This window comes from Salvelinus alpinus, chromosome 28, assembly GCF_045679555.1.
Source record: "Salvelinus alpinus chromosome 28, SLU_Salpinus.1, whole genome shotgun sequence".
NCBI classification, from domain to species: domain Eukaryota; kingdom Metazoa; phylum Chordata; class Actinopteri; order Salmoniformes; family Salmonidae; genus Salvelinus; species Salvelinus alpinus.
Genome location: NC_092113.1, coordinates 26,816,306 through 26,840,397, shown reverse-complemented (window position 1 = coordinate 26,840,397; position 24,092 = coordinate 26,816,306). Strand labels below are relative to the sequence as shown.

Here is a 24,092-nt window from a genome sequence, read left to right as displayed (position 1 = left end):
TAAATTAAATAAATAATTGGTAAGTGTACTGTCATGTACTAAAAACTGAGAACTACTAAACAAAAATCATACTATACACTAGGGGTTCTCAAACAGGGGTCCGTGGACCCCTAGGGGTCCCTGGTGTAATTGCAAGGGGTCCGTGAAATAAAAAGTGTAATGAACATATTCAGTACCACAAGGTTTCCAGTAACTTAACATATAATATAGAGGGGGTGGGGCTCCCTGAGGACCGCTCAAAACCTTGCCTAAAAATATGCAAGGGTTCCAGTACCCAAAAAAGGTTGAGAACCACTGCTTTACACACTACTGAACTAATGAACAAAAGAACCGAACATGTTTGCGGGTTTCAATGGATCCAACAAATTGCTGGCAGATATTTTCCTTCTTGAGAGACTGTCCAGACTGTCTTTATGTACATTACAGACAACTACAGTGCTCAGTCTCTCTTGGCACATGCTAGCCCGTAACCAAGTCTTCAACCTACGGAGTGCACTGAAACTCCTCTCAGCCCCACATGAAGACACTGGCACCACAAACAAAATTCTGATCAGCACCTCAACTTGGTCAAACAACCTCCGCACCTCCACTGGAAGCCTCCTGAGGACCTCTGCTGCCTCTCCACTGCTGCTACAGGGGTATTGGTTGCGACAGAGGCAACTGCACTGAAAGAGAATCTATGTTCAGCTCAGGGTACTGATCTAGAGACTCATCCAACTCCCCCGTGAGAAGCGCTCTTTCCAAATTTTGCAGGCCGTTTAGACTGTCCTGGTCAAAACGTTCGCCAAACTTAAGTTCCATACCATCCAACACTTAAAAAAAAAATCTGCACTATAATGATCCACTGCTTTGCCAGCAAATCGTGTGTCTCAATGGAGTCAATCAATGTTGTTGCTTTCTCATACAGTGCAAGGTAGCTTTCATCATTTATCTTTCCCCTAAGAGAAGACCGCACACAGTCGACTGCAGCCTGCATACCAGAGAGTCTGAGTTTTATTCTGCAGTGAAATGTTTATGCATTCAAGCTCTCCAAGAACAGCAGAGGCAAGTGTGAGGCCCAACACAGTCTTGCCTTTGGCTTATTTGAGCACTTCAGCAATGGCAGTTGAAGCTGTCTTGAATGCAGTTTTTGCCATCTCCTCTAGGCTGCTTAGTACCTGCTCATACTGCCCTAGCACAGCTCTAATAGCAGTATTCTGCACAGTCCACCTTGTTGGACATAGGGGTTTCAGGGTGGTCAGATGTGCATTTTCAGATGTGGCAATTGATTCAAACATGCTCTTAAACTTTCCTGGCTGACATCAACTGATGTAAAAAGGGCTTTATAAAAACATTTGATTGATAGAGGACACCTAACTGATGGACCCAAGAAAGGGAATCCCGGATCAGTGGGGAGGCTGAGCAGCCAGCCTGTGTAATCAGATTTACACAGTGTGCTCCACAATGCACATAGAGGGCTAATGGCTGCTGCCTCCTCACAATTGCCTGTGCACCAGTGTATTGTCCTGCCATGTTTGAGGCACCATCATAACTCTGCCCACGTAAGCTAGACATGGGCAAATTGGGCCTCAACAACACATCAGTTGCCACTTTCGCAAATCCCTCACCTGTTGTCTCCAACACCCTGTATAGCCCAATAAACTCATCGTGAGGGACAAGGTCATGGTATACATAACGCAGGCAGACACTCTCCTGCTCAGTACCAGAGACATCTTGAGTACCATCAACAATTACTGAAAATTGTACAATCGGAAAAGACCTAATCTCAGCTGCAATGCCTGTGTACATTGTGGTACGCTCTGTTAACCACTTCTGTAAAATGGGATCATCCCCTTCTGTCCTAAGTTTCAAAAGCTGGTATAAATTCCAACTGTCATCCGTGTGGCCTCTAAAAGGCATGTCCTGGTCTTGCTACATGCCGCACCAAACTAACAATTTTCATCAAGCAATGCCTTGCGTCCTCCTGCTGTTTACCCCACGCACTGGATAACTGGGCACTCATTGGATTTAGCTGGTGTGCTGTTACAGTTACTAAGTGGCGGTGGGTTTGGCAGTTTTGATGTGCTGCAAATTTTACAATGGCTTTTCTCCAGTTCCTAAATCCTGCATTAATGAAGGCAGCATCCGCTCTTTGGCCAAAAGATGGCTGGCTTGAAAACCCTTGGCTACAGTGAGCCATGTAGCCAGGGGAAAATCGCAAAACCAGTTCTCTTGAAACATCAACACACTGTTGGCAAGAGTTTCCAGTACTATAAATTGTGGGTGTGGCTGATATGGTTTTGTGCCATCACTGAGGTAACTGGACAATGCTGTGCCACTGTCCCATATAGTGGTGCTGCTGACAACAAGTTGATACCTGGTCCTGACGTGGCTGTGACACTGTCATCTGAAGTCTCTCTCCCTGGCTCTTTCCCTTCCACCACCCTCACTTACAGTCTGTCCCCTGGAAAATAAATAAGGTCTTTGCCATACTCCTAACTACCGGTACCCAAAACTTACAATTAATCACAACATCAATACCATTGCCTTAAACAAATCTTAGTTCAGTCACCAGTTTAAGTTGAGAGTGGGGGTATCCATGGCGTTGTCCAATTATGTCCCTATTTTACAAGTCTAAAAAAAGAGAGAACCTTTCATAATGTTGCCAAACAAAGACTCAAACTTACCTGAGACTCCCTGTCTCTGCCAGTCTGTCCCTCACTCTCTTTCCCCAGCTCTGCTGTCTGTGTGCCATATGTTGCCTGCTCTGCCTAATGACATCATTATGAAACATTTCCATTAGGATTTCACTTCTTTCTTATGAACATTTTATCAAGTAGTCTGAGATATTAGGCTACTAGGGTTCTTACTTCGTTTTGGTGTACTGAAAATGCTCTGAGATCCATCTTTTTTCTACCTGGCGGGCTAGCTAGCTAGCGTTTGCTGCATCGTTTTGCGCGCTAACTCTGCAAATGCAGCTATTGTGTGTATGAACCTGGATTAGCCACACAGTGTGCAGGTTATTTACAGTAGCAGATGGGCTTCTATCACATATAACGGGCTTCGATCTACCAGGTAGCTAGCTAGTAAATGTGAAACTGATTGCAGTGACAAGGGTTGACAGCTGTATGAGCTCACCATTTACACAATGTAAGCTGCAACCTTTTGTCATTTTATATAGTTTGTTTTATATTGGCTGGCTAACCACAATAACTGAATTTGCAGAGCTAGCGAGCACCAATTCCGTTTCTGTGGTGTTTGCTATAATCTTTGCTATCGTCAGTTTACTCCAAGATCGCCACACGGGTGCTTCAAAGTCCCCTAGCGACAATTTAGCTTTTGCAACGAGACCATTAAATATATTGTAACAACCCAGTATTGTGTTCTGTGTTTGTGGGTGTGTTATGGTTCTCATGGCTACTAGCAGGGGTTAAATATGTCAGGAAGATGGAAAGGTATGATGGGTAATCCCGCGGGATTTGGAAATGCATAAATAGGGATTACTGTCTCATCTTTCTTTCTTTCTGTTCGGGGCCTTGATCTGTTCCTATGAGAGTGACCCTTAACTCGACAGGGTAACATTGTGTACGTTCGGCATTTAGCGGCGTGGGCTGTGGCCGGAACAATAGCCCAGTTTAGGAATAAACCTGTGTTCTGACCTGCACACCTAGAGTCCGTCTCTTTTCCCTTTATGACCCAGCCGGGTCATTACATTGGTGTCAGAAGTGCTTTCGAACTACGGGATAGAGACTAGGCGAGTTAGCTGTTCAGTATAGGCCGGGTTGGCTTTAGCGTGACTCGCATCTACGGTCATGATGCTTGGGGCGAGGTGGAAAATTAAGGAAGAGTCGGACAAAGTGTCCGTTGTGGGCTCGGGGGTACCCGGTCGGGAGGGTCAGGCGGCGACTGCCGTAGGAAAGCTGGAGAGCCACATGGCGGGAGTTAAATTGTCAGTCAGCAAGATGGCAGAACTGGCGGGTTTTCCTTCACACCGCTCGAGAGCAGACGTCACGGCGACGGGGATATCGACGTCACCGGGTGCGGAAATGGCTGGGCCTGCTTATGTAAACAGAGATGGCAGCGACCTATTGCCATTAGCCACGGTAGCGGCTAAACTACCAAAGTTCAATGGACAAGGTAAATGGGAAGTTTTTTTCACTCAATTCGAGTTGTTGGCTAGAGCCGGGAGGTGGTCTGACGAGACGAAAGCGTTACAGCTTGCCCTGAGCCTGGCAGAGGAGGCGTCGGAATGCCTGCTAACGCTAGCCCCGGACGAGAGGGGCGACTACGGTGCGCTAGTGGAGGCATTGGGGGGCCGTTTCGGCAGCGACGCGCAGCCCAACATGCTGCGGATTGAACTGAGTAACAAAAAGAGACTTCAGGGGGAATCATTAAAGGCGTTGGCAAGTGGTATTCTGAGCCTGACCAGGCGCGCTTATGCAACTATGCCGATTGGGGTGCAAGACAAGCTGGCACGGGACAGTTTTATTAGAGCGCTCTCTTCCACCGAACTGGGTAAGCATGTTCAGATGGCGGACCCACCATCTCTGCGGGCTGCAGTGGAGATAGCCAGGAAGAGGGAGCTGATCTGGGGTGAGGGAGTGAGAGTGGAAGACGCCAGTCAACCAGAGGTGAGAGCAGCGGTGGCTGGGGTGCCAGGGGTCACAAAACCAGAGTGGGTTGACGAGTTGGGCGGGCTAGTCAAGACTGCTTCGCTTGTCATGGAGAGGGGCTCCAGTCAACGTTGCAGTGTCAGCTCAACTCCTATTGTCTGCTGGGGTTGTGGCCAGCCTGGCCACATTCAGCGGGAGTGTGGCAGGTTCCCCCGTCACCAGGGAAACGACAGCGGGTTCTCGCGCAGGGGGCAGCGCGGGCCCACCCCCCCGCCCCCGAACCCACTGTAAGCAAAGGAGGTACCCAGCAGCGCAGACAAGAGGGTGGGGACCTGCTCCCCCAGGGTGTAGCTGCCGCCGTGTTTCCTAGTCCGGTAGTTGTGGTGGGACGTACCACCGTTGGGGACTTCTGCAATGTCATCGTCAAGGTAGAGGGGGTGGAATGTTTGGCCCTGGTCGACACGGGCTCTACAGTAACCCTGGTGAGACCAGACATACTACCTGTTGGGGTGCGGGTGGAGCCGACCCTTGTCCAGCTACGGACTGTCACGGGGGAGCTAGCCCCCATGTTAGGGAAGTGTCAGCTATCTGTGACTGTGGGGGGGAGAACTGTGGGGTGTCCGGTGTGGGTAGCAGCGGTGCAGGACCCCTGTATACTGGGAATGGACTTTTTGAAAAACTGTGGGGCTCAGTTGGACTTAGCGTCGGGCACTTTGAGGCTGTCGGGGGGGCCCACAGTGGGAATGTCGCCTTCGGGAGGGCCAGCAGGGGGCAGGGCTGTCCCTCCGTCTTCCTCCAAGCTTGCAGAAACTCCACCGGTCATCCCGGGTGCTCCCTTGGTCGTTGTGCCATCCCAGCAGCTGTCTCCGGCGGCGACGGCCTTCACTCCCCATCATGGTGCAAGCACAGGCAGCCCAGTAGCCCAAAACACACTGGCTCCTTCACCCCATCAGCCCGACGGGGGGAAGGAGGAAGCTATCGACGCCGTCGAGGCTGTGTGGCTGAAGAACTGTCAGGGTCTGGATTAGGGACAACAGAGACAGTTAAAGCAGCTGCTGTTGGACTTTAAAGATAGCTTCGCTTGGGGGGAAGATGAGGTAGGACAAACGCACCTAGTTCAGCACGAAATAGACACTGGGGACGCCCGACCCATTAAAATTCGGCCCCGTCGTATTCCCCTTGCCAGGAGGGAAGCAGCAGACACAGCTATTGTTGACATGTTGCGGGCTGATTTCATTGAGCCATCAGATAGCCCATGGTCCGCGCCGGTCGTCATGGTGCCTAAGAAAGGGGGTAAACTTAGGTTTTGTGTTGACTACAGGGGCCTAAATTCTGTCACCACTAAAGACTCTTATCCCCTACCGAGGATTGATGAGTCGCTAGACCACGTGAGAGGGTCCTCGTGGTTCTCCTCCCTTGATCTGCGCAGTGGCCACTGGCAGGTGCCCCTCTTACCAGGGGCACGTGAAAAAACGGCCTTCTCCACAGATAGGGGCCATTGGCAGTTCAAGGTGCTGTGCTTCGGGCTCTGTAATGCTCCTGCCACCTTTGAGAGGCTCATGGACAGAGTGCTGGCGGGGGTTCCGAGAGACGAGTGTGTTGTGTACCTAGACGACATATTGGTGCACGGCACATCGTTTGAGGGGGCACTGGGGGCAATTAGGTGAGTGTTGGAGAGGATCTCGGGGGCGGGGCTAAAATTACATCCGGGAAAGTGCCATTTCATGCAAAGGGAGGTGGCGTTCCTGGGGCATCAGCTGGGTGGTGAGGGCATCAGCACGATGCCAGACAAAGTAGAGGCTGTGAGGGGGTGGCCAGTTCCAGGGGGGGAAAAAATAGGTTAAGAGCTTCCTGGGGCTGGCATCCTACTATCGTAGGTTTGTGAAGGGGTTTGCGGGGGTAGCGGCTCCTTTGAACCACCTTCTCAAGGAGGACACTGTTTTTCAGTGGACCGAAGAGCACCAGCGGGCGTTTGAGGCCCTCAAACGTGCCCTGATGGAGGCCCCTGTCCTGGCCTCACCAGACCCGAACCGTCCGTTCATCCTGGACACCGACGCAAGCAATGAGGGTTTGGGGGCTGTGCTGGCTGCCTGCATCATGTGCCACTTCTGAGGACTGGATCAAACCATTGTGAGGCAAAGAGCGGGATCACAATTTTTTGAAATTTAAAAACACGCGATTAAGTGTCTATAATCAGCACAAGTGTTTTCATTGCATATTATTAATATTTGTGAAGTGACATAGTTTACAGTGATATATTATGGGGGGACAAATTATATTTTTCTCTATATGGGGGGGGTCGTGTCCCCTCCACCCCCCTGGTATTTCCGCATATGCCCCTACCTACATGTACAAATTACCTTGACTAACCTGTAACCTGCACATGACCCGGTACCCCTGTATAGCCTCATTATTGTTATTTTATGGTGTTACTTTTGACATGTTTCACCTTAGTTTTAGTAAATATTTTCTTAACTCTATTTTCTTAAAACTGCATTGTTGGTTAAGGGCTTATCAGTGAACATTTCACGGTAAGGTCTACCTACACCTGTTGTATTCGGCGGACTTGACAAATAAAATGTGATTTGATATCTGGCTCATTGTTCTGTGGCAGAGTGCTTATGGTCATGAGTAGAAGGGATCCAGCATGTCAAATGAACGTCAACAGTATATTGTTTTGGCTAACCATAACCAAATTATCCTAACGATGTTAATTTCTCCTAAAGTGTTACGAAAAGTAAAATCTGACGTTAATTTGACAAAAGCTGGATCCCGTCTAGCCTTGACCAGTGCTTATGGTTAATTAAACTGGCCGCGGGTTTCCACTAGTTACCACAGACCAGCCCACAGTCAACAGTCAACATTGGCAAGATCGTAAAAATTCATGAAAACCAACATTTACTTTTTGGCCTTCATTTAATGTTAGGCATAATGTTAGCAGTGTGGCTATATTATATCTATAAAGCATGTTTAACGGTAATGTTTTGAAGTAAAAATAGGTATTTATTTGATTGTGTATACTTAGCCTTAAGCGCTATGGCAGCACGCTAAGCTTTTTTTTTTGTTGTTATAATATTTACCTAACGTTACCTAGCTAGTTTTGCAAACGTTAACTTAGCTAGCGTCTAGTCAGTGTTTGCGATAGAAAATGGCCTTAACAACGAAGACTGACGATTACATTTTCATTTACCGGAGAATTACTTTTGATGCAACCGTAGCAAATGTGTTTTTCTAGCTAGCTCCTTGTTCTATCTTTTCCCATAATGTACAGCAACTGCCATTACTGCAGCAGCGAAAAACAGGAAACAGTCATTTTCAGAAGGTCCTGCTATTTGACCCCGCGCAAGAGAAAAGCCCATTGGACAAGTTCAGGTAGGTCCCTCCCCGTTTTGTTCTGTTTGCTACCGTTTAGTTCTTAAACAGTACGTGTGTTCCGTTGCGAGACTTGAATACACCGATGGTTCAGCCACTTGGTAGCTAGCTATCGTTAATCAAATTAAGCAAAATTATGTAGTGCCGTTGTAAAGTATAAACTCACCATAGTCATGTCGGTGAAGAAGTTTGAATGCGGTCCCAGGCGGGGATTCTCAGATGAACGTGTACGCGTATCGGACAGTTCTACTTTGATTTATAGCACCGCCCACCTGGCGAAATGCAGTGGAAATAGTGGGTTGAATCATTTTGCATGGCCTGGTGCGCCGGATGAGCGGAGTCGGGAATTTAGACCATTCCATTGGTCCTTAAATCACCTGGGGCACTGGGCCATGCAAAACGAACTATCAGTAAGGATGGCGTCACTTCCTGTCATTCCTGCCAACGGAAGTAGTTAATTGAGCAAAATGGCAACCCCTTATGTTGAAGATCAATCTGGTAAGGCTGGTTCAAGTCAGACATCCAGTTAAATATTGGTGAAGTTTGAGAATGAACACACAGTTTAGCATGAATAACCCGTAGCTACCCCAGAAAAGTAACCCCACGACGTTCGTTTTGTGGAGTAAACAAATTGTTCCAGCGCGACGTATTCTGCCCTGGCTAACCAGTTACTAGCTAAAACACACCACACTACACTAGTGCTAGTTAGCTAGCGTATTAGCTAATATTTCTAGTTAGCTAGTAGCTATCTATGTGTTAACGAACTAGTTCGATGTGACACCTGATTATGTTGGCTAGCCAAGATGGGGGCAACATTTATTTGTTAGATAACTAACTAGTAACTAGTACCAGCAGCAAGTGGCTAATTTGAAATAAATTAGCTAGCAAAGACGCTAGGTAGCTAGTTTACGCTAATAAATTATGGGTAATCATGGTAACAGAGTGATGCCGAAACTCAGATTTTTTACATTAAAATGTATGGCAAACAAAAACCAATGGTTGCTAAGTTAATGAAATCACACAACTTTGCACAAGGACTACTTTGAAACATTTCCCCTTTTTATTTACAAAAACACCTTTAACGTTACTTGAAGAACCGTGCAGATGCTAAATTTATTAACAGTATGAAGGCACAAACAGTACAAACCGTTATTCTGTTATCAAACTTTTGATATGCACTGTTCAAGTAAATGTGTTTTGGTAAAATGTATGGTGGAAATGTTTAAAAGTAGTCATTGTGCATAGAGTTGAATGGTTTGTTTAACTTTGGTTTTTGATAGAAGTAGTCCTTGTGCATAGAATCCTCTTAAGGGTCGGACCCTTTTTTTCAATTTTCTCTTAAAATGACATACCCAAATCAAACTGCCTGTAGCAAGGATATGCATATTCTTGGTACCATTTGAAAGGAAACACTTTGACGTTTGTGGAAATGTGAAAGGAATGTAGGAGAATATAACACATTAGACCTGGTAAAAGATAATACAAAAAAAAAAAAAACTTATTTTGTAATTTTTGTACCATCTTTGAAATGCAAGAGAAAGGAAATCATGTATTATTCCAGCCTAGGTGCAATTTAGATTTTGGCCACTAGATGGCAGTTTCAGACTGATTAAATTAACCATTGCATTTCTGTTCAAAATTTTGTAGCAAGACTGCCCAAATGTGCCTAGTTTGTTTATTAATAACTTTAAATGTTCAAAATGGTGTACTCTCCTCAAACAATGGCATGGTATTCTTTCACTGTAATAGCTACTGTAAATTGGACAGTGCAGGTAGATTAACAAGAATTTAAGCTTTCTGCCAATATCAGATATGTCTATGTCCTGGGAAATGTTCTTGTTACTTACAACCTCATGCTAATCGCATTAGCCTACGTTAGGTCAACCGTCCCGCAGGGGACCCACCAATCCTGAAGACGTTTTTTAAACAAACCATACAACTTTGCAGTCATTGTATTATTGTTTGGGTGAAAAGATCTGTCTCAGCATCACTCTGTTACCGTGGAATTGCCCCCTATTAACAAATGTACACTGGCTAGCTAGCTAACATCAGCTATTTAATAACGACTATAAAACATACATTTCTATTAAATTGTTCTCGGTACTGTTCATGCTACTGCCGATGCAAACGTGGCAAATCGAGAGCTTTGGACTATAAGGTTCTATCTGCAAAAAGATGATTGAGATAATTGGCTTCAAAGTTCTGGACCCTCATTGGTTTGATTTTGTCAGTTATCAGTGAACTTAACAACGTGAATCGGGGTATTTAGACTACTATATAGGTAGAGAACATTGAACAGAACAAGGCTATGTCATTAACTCAATTTTGACAAATGCAGATTGAACCTTATAGTCCCTAACTCTCAAAATGCACTGTAGTATAGTGAGTAGTGTATTGTTGTAACATACACACAGGGCAATGTTTTAGCAAGCAAGAGTCTACCAGCTGAACAAAATATTGGTTCAAGATAAATGCATTGTTTTCAGTGAATTTATAATATTTGCACATGTTTGCTCCTCCTGTTATAGGGAAATACATTGCTGCTACACAGCGACCTGATGGAACCTGGAGGAAGCCTCGTAGAGTGAAGGATGGTTATACCCCTCAGGAAGAGGTCCCTGTGTAAGTAATGCTTCCTAACAAAGTTACAGTACCAGTCAAAAGTTTGGACACACCTACTCATTCAAGGTTTCTACTTTATTTTTAACATTTTCTACGTTGTAGAATAATAGTGAAGACATAAAAACTATGAAATAACACATGGAGTCATGTAGTAACCAAAAAAGTGTGAAAACAAATAAATATTTGAGATTTGAGATTCTTCAAAGTAGCCACCCTTTGCCTTGATGACAGCTGTCGTGACGTGACTTTCAGTAATGTAATGACTGTTATTTATCGAATAAACTAACTACGTTTAATTGTCACCCGATTTAAATGAATCATGTAACAATTAACTCATTAGGAATTTGGGGCACCACAGGAAAAGTTGTTTAACGAGTTACCATCTCCCGAATTAAACTCTAAAGATATATACAGTTGAAGTCGGAAGTTTACATACACTTAGGTTGGAGTCATTAACTCGTTTTTCAACCACTCCACAAATTTATTGTTAACAAACTATAGTTTTTGCAAGTCGGTTAGGACATCTACTTTGTGCATGACACAAGCAATTTTTACAAAAATAGTTTACAGACAGATTATTTCACTTATTATTATTTCACTGTATCACAATTCCAGTGGGTCAGAAGTTTACATACACTAAGTTGACTGTGCCTTTAAACAGCTTGGAAAATTCCAGAAAATGATGTCATGGCTTTAGAAGCTTCTGATAGGCTAATTGACATCATTTGAGTCAATTGGAGGTGTACCTGTGGATGTATTTCAAGGCCTACCTTCAAACTCAGTGCCTCTTTGCTTGACATCATGGGAAAATCAAAAGAAATCAGCCAAGACCTCAGAAAGAAAATTGTAGACCTCCACAAGTCTGGTTCATCCTTGGGAGCAATTTCCAAATGCCTGAAGGTACCACGTTCATCTGTACAAACAATAGTACGCAGGTATAAACACCATGGGACCACGCAGCCATCATACCGCTCAGGAAGGAGACGCGTTCTGTCTCCTAGAGATGAACGTACTTTGGTGCGAAAAGTGCAAATCAATCCCAGAACAACAGCAAAGGTCCTTGTGAAGATGTTGGAGGAAACGGGTACAAAAGTATCTATATCCACAGTAAAACGAGGCCTATATCGACATAACCTGAAAGGCCACTCAGCAAGGAAGAAGCCACTGCTCCAAAACCGCCATAAAAAAGCCATACTACAGTTTGCAACTGCACATGGGGACAAAGATGGTACTTTTTGGAGAAATGTCTTCTGGTCTGATGAAACAAATATAGAACTGTTTGGCCATAATGACCATGGTTATGTTTGGAGTTAAAAGGAGGAGACTTGCAAGCCGAAGAACACCATCCCAACCGTGAAGCACGGGGGTGGCAGTATCATGTTGTGGGGGTGCTTTGCTGCAGGAGGGACTGGTGCACTTCACAAAATAGATGACATCATGAGGATGGAAAATTATGTGGATATATTGAAGCAACATCTCAAGACATCAGTCAGGAAGTGAAAGCTTGGTTGCAAATGGGTCTTCCAAATGGACAATGACCCCAAGCATACTTCCAAAGTTGTGGCAAAATGGCTTAAGGACAACAAAGTCAAGGTATTGGAGTGGCCATCACAAAGCCCTGACCTCAATCCTATAGAAAATTTGTGGGCAGAACTGAAAAATAGTGTGCGAGCAAGGAGGCCTACAAATCTCACTCAGTTACACCAGCTCTGTCAGGAGGAATGGCCAAAATTCACCCAACTTATTGTGGGAAGCTTGTGGAAGGCTACCCAAAACATTTGACCCAAGTTAAACAATTTAAAGGCAGTGCTACCAAATACTAATTGAGTGTATGTAGACTTCTGACCCACTGGGAATGTGATGAAATAAATAAAAGCTGAAATAAATCATTCTCTCTACTATTATTCTGACATTTCACATTCTTAAAATAAAGTGGTGATCCTAACTGACCTAAGACAGGAAATCTTTACTAGGATTAAATGTCAGGAATTGTGAAAAACTGAGTTTAAATGTATTTGGGTAAGGTGTATGTAAACTTCTGACTTCAACTGTAGATAACTCTTACATCAATAACAGTCACTTATTAATCATTATCTCATATCAGTCTCATTCTGAACTTCGCAGACCTCTTGAATCCGCAAGAACCCCAGCCTTTTCTGATTATTCAGTTCTACACAAATTGATTTATTTACTAACTAACTAAATAACACCAAATATACATAGACTTACATGAGACAAATGTCCCTAGTGTACTGACAAGATATGACGGCTTGTTACACATATGGAGAGGGAGGGGTAGATAAATGGAGGGAGAGTCAAACTTATCGTACATTTAGGAACTACCCTCGAAGTAATGATAATGCTTTGCTCACGAACTGCCGCCCGTTTGGGTAATAAATGCAATGTAAATATGTGTCTTTGTTCGTCTCTCTGTTGGAACCAACCAATCCTTCTATGAGGAAGGGGCTGGATGGGTGTAAGGCTCTGGTTGTCCACCAGAGGTCACAATCTGCTTAGTAGTTCTGGCTTGTAGTGGTTGTTTCAGATGCACCAATGATTGTCTGAGATGGGGTGTAGTCCTTCCTTTCTCGGGTAGATAGTCTAGTTCTAGATCCTTTACATGCACAGCTGCAGACTGTCAAATGTTCTGGTCAGACTGTCAAATGTTCTGGTCTAGTCTTTATCTTCTTCACTTGTTTCAGAGTTTCTAACCATTTCAACGTGTGGCCAACTCTCCACGCTTTTCTGGTCTGATAGGTGAGGTTATCTTCTCACCTCGTGTTGAGACTAAGAGTTTAAAGCATTTGTACCGTTCAGCTCACGCTGTCCGCCTGCTGCTCTCATATGTTAATTCTTAGCGAGTCCCTTTAAGCACTCTGGTCAGAAAGGCGGTTCCATCACACTGACACTCTCTTCTACCTCATTAGGGGCGTGGCTTAGTTAAAACTTCTTATGGCTGCAATCCTGTTAACGGGATCGATATGACAACAGCCAGTGAAAGTGCAGGGCGCCAAATTCAAACAGAAATCTCATAATTAAAATTCCTCAAACATACATGTATCTTATACCAGTTTAAAGGTAATCTTGTTGTTAATCCCACCAAAGTGTCCGATTTCAAATAGGCTTTTCAGCGAAAGCACCACAAACGATTATGTTAGGTCACTGCAAAATCACAGACAAACAGTCATTTTTCCAGCCAAAGGAGTCACAAAAAGCAGAAATAGAGATAAAATGAATCACTAACCATTGATGATCTTCATCAGATGACACTCATAGGACTTCATGTTACACAATACATATATTTTTTTGTTCGATAAAGTTAATGTTTATATCCAAAAACCTCAGTTTACATTGGCGCCATGTTCAGAAATGCCTCCAACATATCCGGAGAAATTGCAGAGCGACGTCAATTAACATAAATACTCATCATAAACTTTGATGAAAGATACATGTTTTACATAGAATTAAAGATACACTTGTTCTTAATGCAACCGCTGTGTCAGATTTCAAAAAGCTTTACGGCAAAACACAATATTCAATGATCTGAAAACAGCATTCAGCCACAAAAGCAAGCCATACAGTTACCTGCCAAATTGTGCAGTCAACAAAACTCATAAAAAGCAGTATAAATCTTCACTTACCTTTGTTGATCTTCGTCGGAATGCACTCCCAGGACTCCCACTTCCACAAGAAATGTTTGTTTTGTTCGGTAATGTACATTATTTATGTCCAAATACCTATTTTTGTTAGCGTGTTTGGTCAACAAATCCAACATCAGGAAGCGCGTTCACTAAAAGCTGACGAAATGTCCAAAAGTTCCGTAACAGTCAGTAGAAACATGTCAAACGATGTATTGAATCAATCTTTAGAATGTTTTTGACATAAATCTTGAATAACGTTCCATGGCAGACCTGACTAATTCCCCTCTCATTCGGCCCCCCTTCACAGTAGAGGCATCAGACAAGGTTCTACAGACTGTTGACATCTAGTGGAAGCCGTAGGACTTGCAAACTCATCCATATCTCGCTGTGAATTCAATAGGATCTTGGTTGAAAATCCACCAGCCTCAGAATTCCCACTTCCTGTTTGGATTTTTTCTCCGGTTTTTGTCTGCCATATGAGTTCTGTTATACTCACAGACATCATTCAAACAGTTTTAGAAACTTCAGAGTGTTTTCTATCCAATACTAATAATAATATGCATATATTAGCAACTGCTGGGACTGAGGAGCAGGCAGTTTACTATGGGCACCTCTGTGCACCTTTCATCCAAGCTACTCAATACTGCCCCTGCAGCCATAAGAAATTAATGTACAACGGACATGAAAAACCATTATCTCATTAGAAAACCAAAATCACATTCGTATCTTAAAGAAACTAGGTTCGTCATTCATCATATTCTATTATCATACTGGATGGCTAGAATGTGTTTATTTCCTAAGTTACAGTATTTGGTTCATACCGTTTTTAATAACATCACAAAATAATAAACAATGTGACAGGATTATTCTTTAGATCCCCACGGACCATTCTTAACATTACTCTCTAAATATTGTTCCAAAGTTCACTCTTTGGGTGTTATATTTTTGGGTGGCAAAATGTCTCTGTAACAAAGGAATTCCTTTCCCAATACTGAGGAGCAAAGGGAGAGATTCCCCTCCTGCCTAATTTATGACCGAGTGATAAGGTGTCAAAACCGGCACACCGGCACACAAAACCGACACAATCTTCCCCTCTTCTGTGGGTAAGAGGGTCTGGTGGTGTCAGCTATTTACCAAGCTGATCTGAGGCCTTTGATCCTCGACCAGGAGAGTCATGACACAGCTTTGCACACTCTTGGCATTCTCTCAACCAGCTTCACCTGGAATGTATTTCCAACAGTCTAGAAGGAGTTCCCACATATGCTGAGCACTTGTTGGCTACTTTTCCTTTACTCTGCAGTCCAACTCATCCCAAACCATCTCAATTGGGTTGAGGTCAGGTGATTGTGGAGGCCAGGTCAACTGATGCAGCAAACCAGATGCGTATCGCTGCAGAATGCTGTGGTAGCCATGCTTTTTAAGTGTGCCTTGAATTCTAAATAAATCACTGACAGTGTCACCAGCAAAGCATCATCACACCACCTCCTCACTTCACCGAGGGAAACACGCATGCGGAGATCATCCGTTCACCTGCTCTGCGTCTCACAAAGCCACAGCAGTTGGAACCAAAAATCTCAAATTAGGTCTCATCAGACAAAAGGACAGATTTGCACCAGTCTAATGTCCATTGCTTGTGTTTTTTGGCCCAAGCAAGTCTCTTCTTCTTATTGGTATTCTTTAGTAGTGGTTTCTTTGCAGCAATTCAACCATGAAGGCCTGATTCACGCAGTCTCTCCTGAACAGTTGATGTGGAGGTGTCTGTTACTTGAACTCTGTGAAGCATTTACTTGGGCTGCAATTTCTGAGGTTGGTAACTCTAATGAATGTATACTCTGCAGCAGCAAAGGGAAGCACAGCTGCGAACTGCCCAGTGACACGAGCCTACCAAACGAGCTAAATCACTTCTATGCTCGCTTCGAGGCAAGCAACACTGAGGCATGCATGAGAGCATCAGCTCTTCCGGATGACTGTGTGATCATGCGCTCCATAGCCGACGTGAGTAAGACCTTTTAAACAGGTCAACATTCACAAGGCTGCAGGGCCAGACGGATTACCAGGACGTGTGCTCCGGGCATGTGCTGACCAACTGGCAGGTGTCTTCACAGACATTTTCAACATGTCCCTGATTGAGTCTGTAATACCAACATGTTTCAAGCAGACCACCATAGTCCCTGTGCCCTAGAACACGAAGGCAACCTGCCTAAATGACTACAGACCCGTAACACTCACGTCCGTAGCCATGAAGTGCTTTGAAAGGCTGGTAATGGCTCACATCAACACCATTATCCCAGAAACCCTAAACCCACTCCAATTTGCATACCGCCCAAACAGATCCACAGATGATGCAATCTCTATTGCACTCCACACTGCCCTTTCCCAGCTGGATAAAAGGAACACCTACGTGAGAATGCTATTTATTGACTACAGCTCAGCGTTCAACACCATATTACCCTCAAAGCTCATCACTAAGCTAAGGATCCTGGTACTAAACACCTCCCTCTGCAACTGGATCCTGGACTTCCTGACGGGCTGCCACCAGGTGGTGAGGGTAGGTAGCAACACATCTGCCATGCTGATCCTCAACACAGGGGCCCATCAGGGGTGCGTGCTCAGTCCCCTCCTGTACTCCCTGTTCACCCATGACTGCATGGCCAGGCACGACTCCAACACCATCATTAAGTTTGCAGACAACACAACAGTGGTAGGCCTGATCACCGACAACGACGAGACAGCCTATAGGGAGAAAGTCAGAGACCTGGCCGGGTGGTGCCGGAATAACAACCTCTCCCTCAACGTAACCAAGACTAAGGACATGATTGTGGACTACAGGAAAAGGAGGACCGAGCACGCCCCCATTCTCATCGACGGGGCTGTAGTGGAGCAGGTTGAGAGCTTCAAGTTCCTTGGTGTCCACATCACCAACAAACTAAAATGGTCCAAACACACCAAGACAGTCGTGAAGAGGGCACAACAAAGCCTATTCCCCCTCAGGAAACTAAAAAGATTTGGCATGGGTCCTCAGATCCTCAAAAGGTTCTACAGCTGCAACATCGAGAGCTTCCTGACTGGTTGCATCACTGCCTGATACGGCAATTGCCCGGCCTCCGACCGCAAGGCACTACAGAGGGTAGTGCGTATGGCCCAGTACATCACTGGGGCTAAGCTGCCTGCCATCCAGGACCTCTACACCAGGCGATGTCAGAGGAAGTTCCTAAAAATTGTCTAAGACCCCAGCAACCCCAGTCATAGACTGTTCTCTCTACTACCGTATGGCAAGCGGTACCGGAGTGCCAAGTCTAGGACTAATAGGCTTCTCAACAGTTTTTACCCCCAAGCCATAAGACTCCTGAACAGGTAATCAAATGGCTACCCGGACTATTTGCATTGGGTGTCCCCCCCCAACCCCTCTTTTACACTGCTTCTACTCTCTGTTTATCATATATGCATAGTCACTTTAACCATATCTACATGTACATACTACCTCAATCAGCCCGACTAACCAGTGCCTGTATATAGCCTCGCTACTTTACTTTTTTACTGTTGTTTTTATTTCTTTACTTACCTATTGTTCACCTAATACCTTTTTTGCCCTGTTTGGTTAGGTAAGTAAGCATTTCACTTTTGTATTTGAAAAGCATTCGGAATTTTGGATGAAAAGCATGCCCAAATTTAACTGCCTGTTTCTCGGGCCCAGAAGATATGATATGCATATAACTGGTAGATTTGGATAGAAAACACTCTAAAGTTTCCAAAACTGTTAAAACAGTGTCTGTGAGTATAACAGAACTGATTTGGCAGGCGAAAACCTGAGAGAAATCCATTCGGGAAGTAGTTGTTTTTTTGGTTTTGTAGTTTTCTATTCAATGCCATTACAGTATCCATTGACTTAGGACTCAAATTGCAGTTCCTATGCCTTCCACTAGATGTCAACAGTCTTTAGAAATTGTTTCAGGCTTGTATTCTGAAAAATTAGGAAGTAAGCAGTCTGAATGAGTGGACCCTAAAGTGTCACAGAGCTTTTTCATGCGCACGACCGAGAGAGTGCCTTTCTTGTTTACCTTTTATATTGACGATGTTATTGTCCGGTTGAAATATTATCGATTATTTAGGCTAAAAACAACCTGATGATTGAATATAAACAAATCGTTTGACATGTTTCTATGAACTTTACGGATACAATTTGGATTTTTTGTCTGCCTGTTTTGACTGCGTTTGAGCCTGTGGATTACTGAAGAAAACGCGTGAACAAAACGGAGGTTTTTGGATATAAAGAGACTTTATCGAACAAAAGGAACATTTATTGAGTAAATGAATATCTGCTGAGTGCAACCATATGAAGATCATCAAAGGTAAGGGATTCATTTTATCTCTATTTCTGACTTGTGTACCTCTTCTACTTGGCTGGTTACTGTTTGTAATGATTTGTCTGCTGGGCTATGTTTTCAAATAATCGTACGGTATGCTTTCGCCGTAAAGCATTTTTTAAATCACAAGAAGTTCATCTTTAAACCTATGTAAAATATGTTTTGTTTTCTGAATTTTTATAATAAGTATTTCTGTATTTGAATTTGGCGCCCAGCAGTTTCACTGGCTGTTGAAGAGGTGGGACGTTAACGTCTCACGTACCCTAGAGAGGTTAATTGCAATGCATTCCAGGTGACTACCTCATGAAGTTGGTTGAGAGAATGCCAAGAGTGTGCAAAGCTGTCATCAAGGCAAAGGGTGGCTACTTTGAAGAATCTAAAATTTAAAATATATTTATGATTTGTTTAACACTTTTTTGGTTACTACATGATTCCGTATGTGTTATTTCATAGTTTTGATGTCTAAACTATTATTCTGCAATGTAGAAAATAGTACAAATAAAGAAAAACCCTTAAATGAGTAGGTGTGTCCAAACTTTTGACTGGTTCTGTACCTCTGTCAAGTCAACCTTTTATATGGCTTTGTTAGAAGCCTCTGCTGTAGATTGGTTGTTTCCTCATTTCCTCTTTGCTTTCAGCTACGAGAATAAATTTGTTAAGTTCTTCAAGGGCAAGCCCGATCTGCCACCGGGTATGAGCCCCAGCAATGCGGCCCAGGCAAGGCAGCAGCAGGGGATCCCCGGCATTGCAGAGAATGAGACAGCTGGGCTCTCCAAGACAGCCAAGCGAAACATGAAACGCAAGGAAAAGCGCAAGCAGCAAGGCCCGGATAGCAATGTGGATACACTAACAAATGCTGTTGAGACTATGACGTTTGCAGAGGACGGTGACAGTGTGACGTCTGCATCTAACCCAGCTGGAGCTACTAATGACACTTCATCTGCAACAGCAGAGAAGGCCAAGAAGATCAAGAACATAAAAAAGAAGCTGAGGCAGGTTGAGGAGCTGCAGCAGAAACTGGACTGTGGGGAAATCAAGCAAGCTACAAAAGAGCAGCAGGAGAAGCTTGGAAGGGCCAAAGCCTTACAGGTTGAGTTACTGCAGCTTGAGGAGGATTCATGAGATTGAAAATGTTGTAAAAAGTGCAGCAGACCAGTTGTGGAAGTTAGACTGTTCAAAAATACAAACACCCAGTTCTAAAAGAAATTGACATTTACAGCTGCGTTGATGAGCTTCCCTTGAACATTTTCTGGATATTTGTTATTATCAGACAGCCAATGAACATGAACTTTGGCTTTTGGAATATCAAGTGTACATAAACCCAACACTTCACGTGTTATGTTGTTGACAATAAGTGATCATGCTTTTCCCACACTTTGTCCAAAACCAATTACCAAACAACAATGAGCCAGCCAGGTTTTTTCTCTTCATTTAAAATGCACTTTTAAAACAATTGAACTGATTCCCTATGCTTGGCTATGAGCATTTATTTGTGTACTTAGTATGTTTGTGCATTTTCTATCTTTGTTTGAAAAAAATCTTTATCTGTCAAGAATAGCATAAAATATTATATATTAGTTAGTTGCATTAAAGATAGAAAAATCCCCTATTGAAAAGAATACCTGTTTGTTGACCCATCTCTGTGTACTGAAATGATACAAATTTTCCCGACGATTGGATTACTTCAAATACAGTTTGAATTTGTGTACATAATGAAGAGGTTCATGGTTTACAACATTGTAAACAACTAATAATGTAAATCCCTGTGATTACAGGGGATATAGAGGATTGTGCTTTATAGAGGATTGTGGATTAAATGTTAGAATGTGATTCTGGTCCTCTGTGTAGGGATTCGGGTTTGGTCTGACCTTTTTTTTCAATCTGACCTTTTAATCAAGATTAAATGTCGTTTTTCAATGGCGATTTAGGATAGTTTTGATGCCGAAAATCTGGATTATCTTGATCTCACTGGAAGGGTGGTTTTAGAAAGGTGAATGGCACTACAACCAAGACATTTTAATGTAAACTGAACAAAAATATAAATGCAACATGTAAAGTGCTGGTCCCGTGTTTCTTGAGCTGAAATAAAACATCTCAGAAGTTTTCCATATGCACAAAAAGCTTATTTCTCTCAAATTTTGTGTACACATTTGTTTACATCCCTGTTAGTGAGCGTTTTATCTTTTGTCAAGATAATCCATCCACCTGACAGGGTGGCATATCAAGAAGCTGATTAAACAGCATGACCATTACACAGGTGCACCTTGTGCTGGGGACAATGACAGGCCACTAAAATGTGCAGTTTTGTCACACAACACAATGCCGGAGATGTCTCAAGTTTTGAGGGAGCGTGCAATTTGCATGGGGACTGCAAAGAATGTCCACCAGAGCTGTTGCCAGAGAATTGAATGTTGATTTCTCGACCAATGTCGTTTTAGAGAATTTGGCAGTATGTCCAACCAGCCTCACAACCGCAGAACACGTGTAACCACGCCAGCCTAGGACCTCCACATCCGGCTACTTCACCTGCGGGATCATCAGAGGGGGTGCTGAGGAGTATTTATGTTTGATTGGCTAGGCCTTGCTCCCCAGTGGGTGGGCCTGGCTCCCAAGCTGATGGGCCTATGCCCTCCCAGGCCCACCCATAGATGTGCCCCTGCCTAGTCATGTGAAATCCATAGATTAGGGCCTAATTAAATTATTTTAATTGACTGATTTCCTTATATGTAACTCAACAAAATCTTTGAAATGGTTGCGTTTATATTTTTGTTCAGTATAACTAAGGTGACAAGGTTTAAAAAGCTATTTTGCATCTGAAAACCAAAGGTAATGTTAAATTGGTTGTAGTAAAGTCATGTGGTCAGTTGTTATATTGAGAAGTGTAAAATAAATGCATGTACTTATGTACAGACCATTTTTAATCTAGGTACCTTTTATTAATGTAGTTTACTCAGGTTGGGTTAAATGCGGAAGACACATTTCAGTTGAATGATTTTCAGTTGTACAACTGACTAGCTATCCCACTTTCCCTTTACCTTACTCATATCTGTTTCATTAAGACAGTGTTGAAGTAGTACCATAGCCTGTCCAGTAGATGGCAAGGTGTAGGCCTGAAATGCCGGATTCTGTGATCTTGATATTGTGTTATCTGAATCAGAATGATCCTATCTGGTTATTTGCTGAAAAACCGTCTCAAAAACAGCTAGATCAATCTGATCTTGCATTGCAAAAAAGAGGATTACAGAATCCAGATCATTCTGAACCAGATTAAACGATTTGAAAAACTGGGCCCTGGTGACATCAAGAGGCAAAAATCTTCCGGATTCATTGTTAGATAACCTTTATGGCAAAAACAAAGCCTTGCCATAAATGTTTTCGCTTTACAACTATTTTTGACTGCTATATTTAACTAATGCCCATTTCCACAGGTTCTACTTGGTGTAAGATAATGCTGACCTACTGCATCTATAGCTACACCCCAGATTTGGGCCTGGCAAAAACATGTGTGGCCCTGCGGTCTGCGTTTAGGTACTGAAGTAAGATGTCACCCCTGAATTTCTGGGAGGTGTTGTTTCTGTAAAGAGCAGACATCAAAATCGTGTTTCATAACAATGATCTTGTCCAGTGCCCTTTGACAGACCAGGTGAGAGTCAGAGTGCTCCATAGGCGTACAACTGTCACTGCAGTTTGGATGTGTGAAAGAAGGCTTTTCAGATCTCAACTGACATGAGTCTGATGGGGACGATCTGCTGTATATGCATCTGAACGTGATATTATCTGTATTTTCACCTGTCTGAAACAATCCTCTGTCATTAAGGGGAGTCAGGCATTGTGCATTTTGACAAAGACAAGTAGTGGACAGAGGGGAAGTCTTCTGGCCGTGAACTGAGGATTGTAGCAGCCCATGAGATTGGTCACGTCCTTGGCCTGGGTCACTCTCAGCACCACGAAGCTCTAATGGGACCCGTTTACCCTGGTTACCGTGCCAACTTCAAACTAAATCCTGATGTCATCTCTGGAATCCAAGCTCTCTGTGTTTAGGGCTGGATGATTATTTATTTTGTTTATACAGATTATGTGATCAATATCTGATAAAACATCAAATACTTCCGTAGTAAGACTTTGATTTCCTGTGGATGTTGTATGTACAGTTGAAGTCGGAAGTTTACATACACCTTAGCCAAATACATTTAAACTCAGTTTTTCACAATTCCTGACATTTAATCCTAGTAAACATTCCCTGTCTTAGGTCAGTTAGGATCACCACTTTATTTTTAGAATGTGAAATGTCAGTATAATAGTAGAGAGAATTATTTATTTGAGCTTTTATTTCTTTCATCACTTTCCCAGTGGGTCAGAAGTTTACATACACTCAATTAGTATTTTGTAGCATTTTCTTTAAATTGTTTAACTTGGGTCAAATGTTTTGGGTAGCCTTCCACAAGCTTCCCACAATAAGTTAGGTGAATTTTGGCCATTCCTCCCGACAGAGCTGGTGTAACTGAGTCAGGTTTGTAGGCCTCCTTGCTCGCACACACTTTTTCAGTTCTGCCCACAAATTTTCTATAGGATGGAGGTCAGGGCTTTGTGATGGCCACTCCAATACCTTGACTTTGTTGTCCTTAAGCCATTTTGCCACAACTTGGGGTCATTGTCCATTTGGAAGACCCATTTGCGACCAAGCTTTAACTTCCTGACTGATGTCTTGAGATGTTGCTTCAATATATCCACATAATTTTCGTACCTCATGATGCCATCTATTTTGTGAAGTGCACCAGTCCCTCCTGCAGCAAAGCAGCCCCACAACATGATGCTGGCACCCCCGTGCTTCACGGTTGGGATGGTGTTCTTCGGCTTGCAAGCATCCCCCTTTTTTCTCCAAACATAACGATGGTCATTATGGCCAAACAATTCTATATTTGTTTCATCAGACCAGAAGACATTTCTCCAAAAAGTACGATCTTTGTCCCCATGTGCAGTTGCAAACCGTAGTATGGCTTTTTTATGGCGGTTTTGGAGCAGTGGCTTCTTCCTTGCTGAGCGGCCTTTCAGGTTATGTCAATATAGGACTCGGTTTACTGTGGATATAGATACTTTTGTACCTGTTTCCTCCAGCATCTTCACAAGTTCTTTTTCTGTTGTTCTGGGATTGATTTGCACTTTTCGCACCAAAGTACGTTCATCTCTAGGAGACAGAACGCGTCTCCTTCCTGAGCGGTATGACGGCTGCGTGGTCCCATGGTGTTTATACTTGTGTACTATTGTTTGTACAGATGAACGTGGTGCCTTCAGACATTTGGAAATTGCTCCCAAGGATGAACTAGACTTTTCTGAGGTCTTGGCTGATTTCTTTTGATTTTCCCATGATGTCAAGCAAAGAGGCACTGAGTTTGAAGGTAGGCCTTGAAATACATCCACAGGTACACCTCCAATTGACTCAAATGATGTCTATCAGAAGCGTCTAAAGCCATGACATAATTTTCTGGAATTTTCCAAGCTGT

General features: G+C 43.4%; 2 protein-coding genes across 7 annotated transcripts in view; one reads left to right on the top strand and one right to left on the bottom strand.

The window, feature by feature from the left end:
- LOC139557566 (uncharacterized) overlaps positions 1–8,262 on the bottom strand; it is a 182,432-nt gene extending 174,170 nt beyond the window's left edge. For 2 of the 5 annotated variants that reach the window (XR_011671429.1, XR_011671430.1), the window contains exons 1-2: positions 8,131–8,145; positions 2,667–2,750 (exon numbers count right to left, since the gene is read on the bottom strand). The gene's annotated coding sequence lies outside the window, so the exon portion shown is untranslated. Of the gene's footprint in view, positions 1–2,666; positions 2,751–8,130 lie in introns of all 5 variants that reach the window. The other 3 variants (XR_011671427.1, XR_011671428.1, XM_071372553.1) reach the window with 3 other exon arrangements.
- LOC139557570 (partner of Y14 and mago A) lies at positions 7,416–21,512 on the top strand. 2 transcript variants are annotated; one of them, XM_071372556.1, is made up of 3 exons: positions 7,416–7,964; positions 10,493–10,586; positions 19,230–21,512. In XM_071372556.1, exons 1-3 carry the CDS (start codon positions 7,856–7,858, stop codon positions 19,711–19,713), a joined length of 687 nt encoding a protein of 228 aa, XP_071228657.1. In that variant the 5' UTR covers positions 7,416–7,855; the 3' UTR covers positions 19,714–21,512. The 2 variants fall into 2 exon arrangements, with proteins under 2 accessions (XP_071228657.1, XP_071228658.1); XM_071372557.1 differs by lacking the exon at positions 7,416–7,964 and adding an exon at positions 8,333–8,462 and having other exon boundaries at positions 19,230–20,711.
- The last annotated feature ends 2,580 nt before the right edge of the window (positions 21,513–24,092 follow it).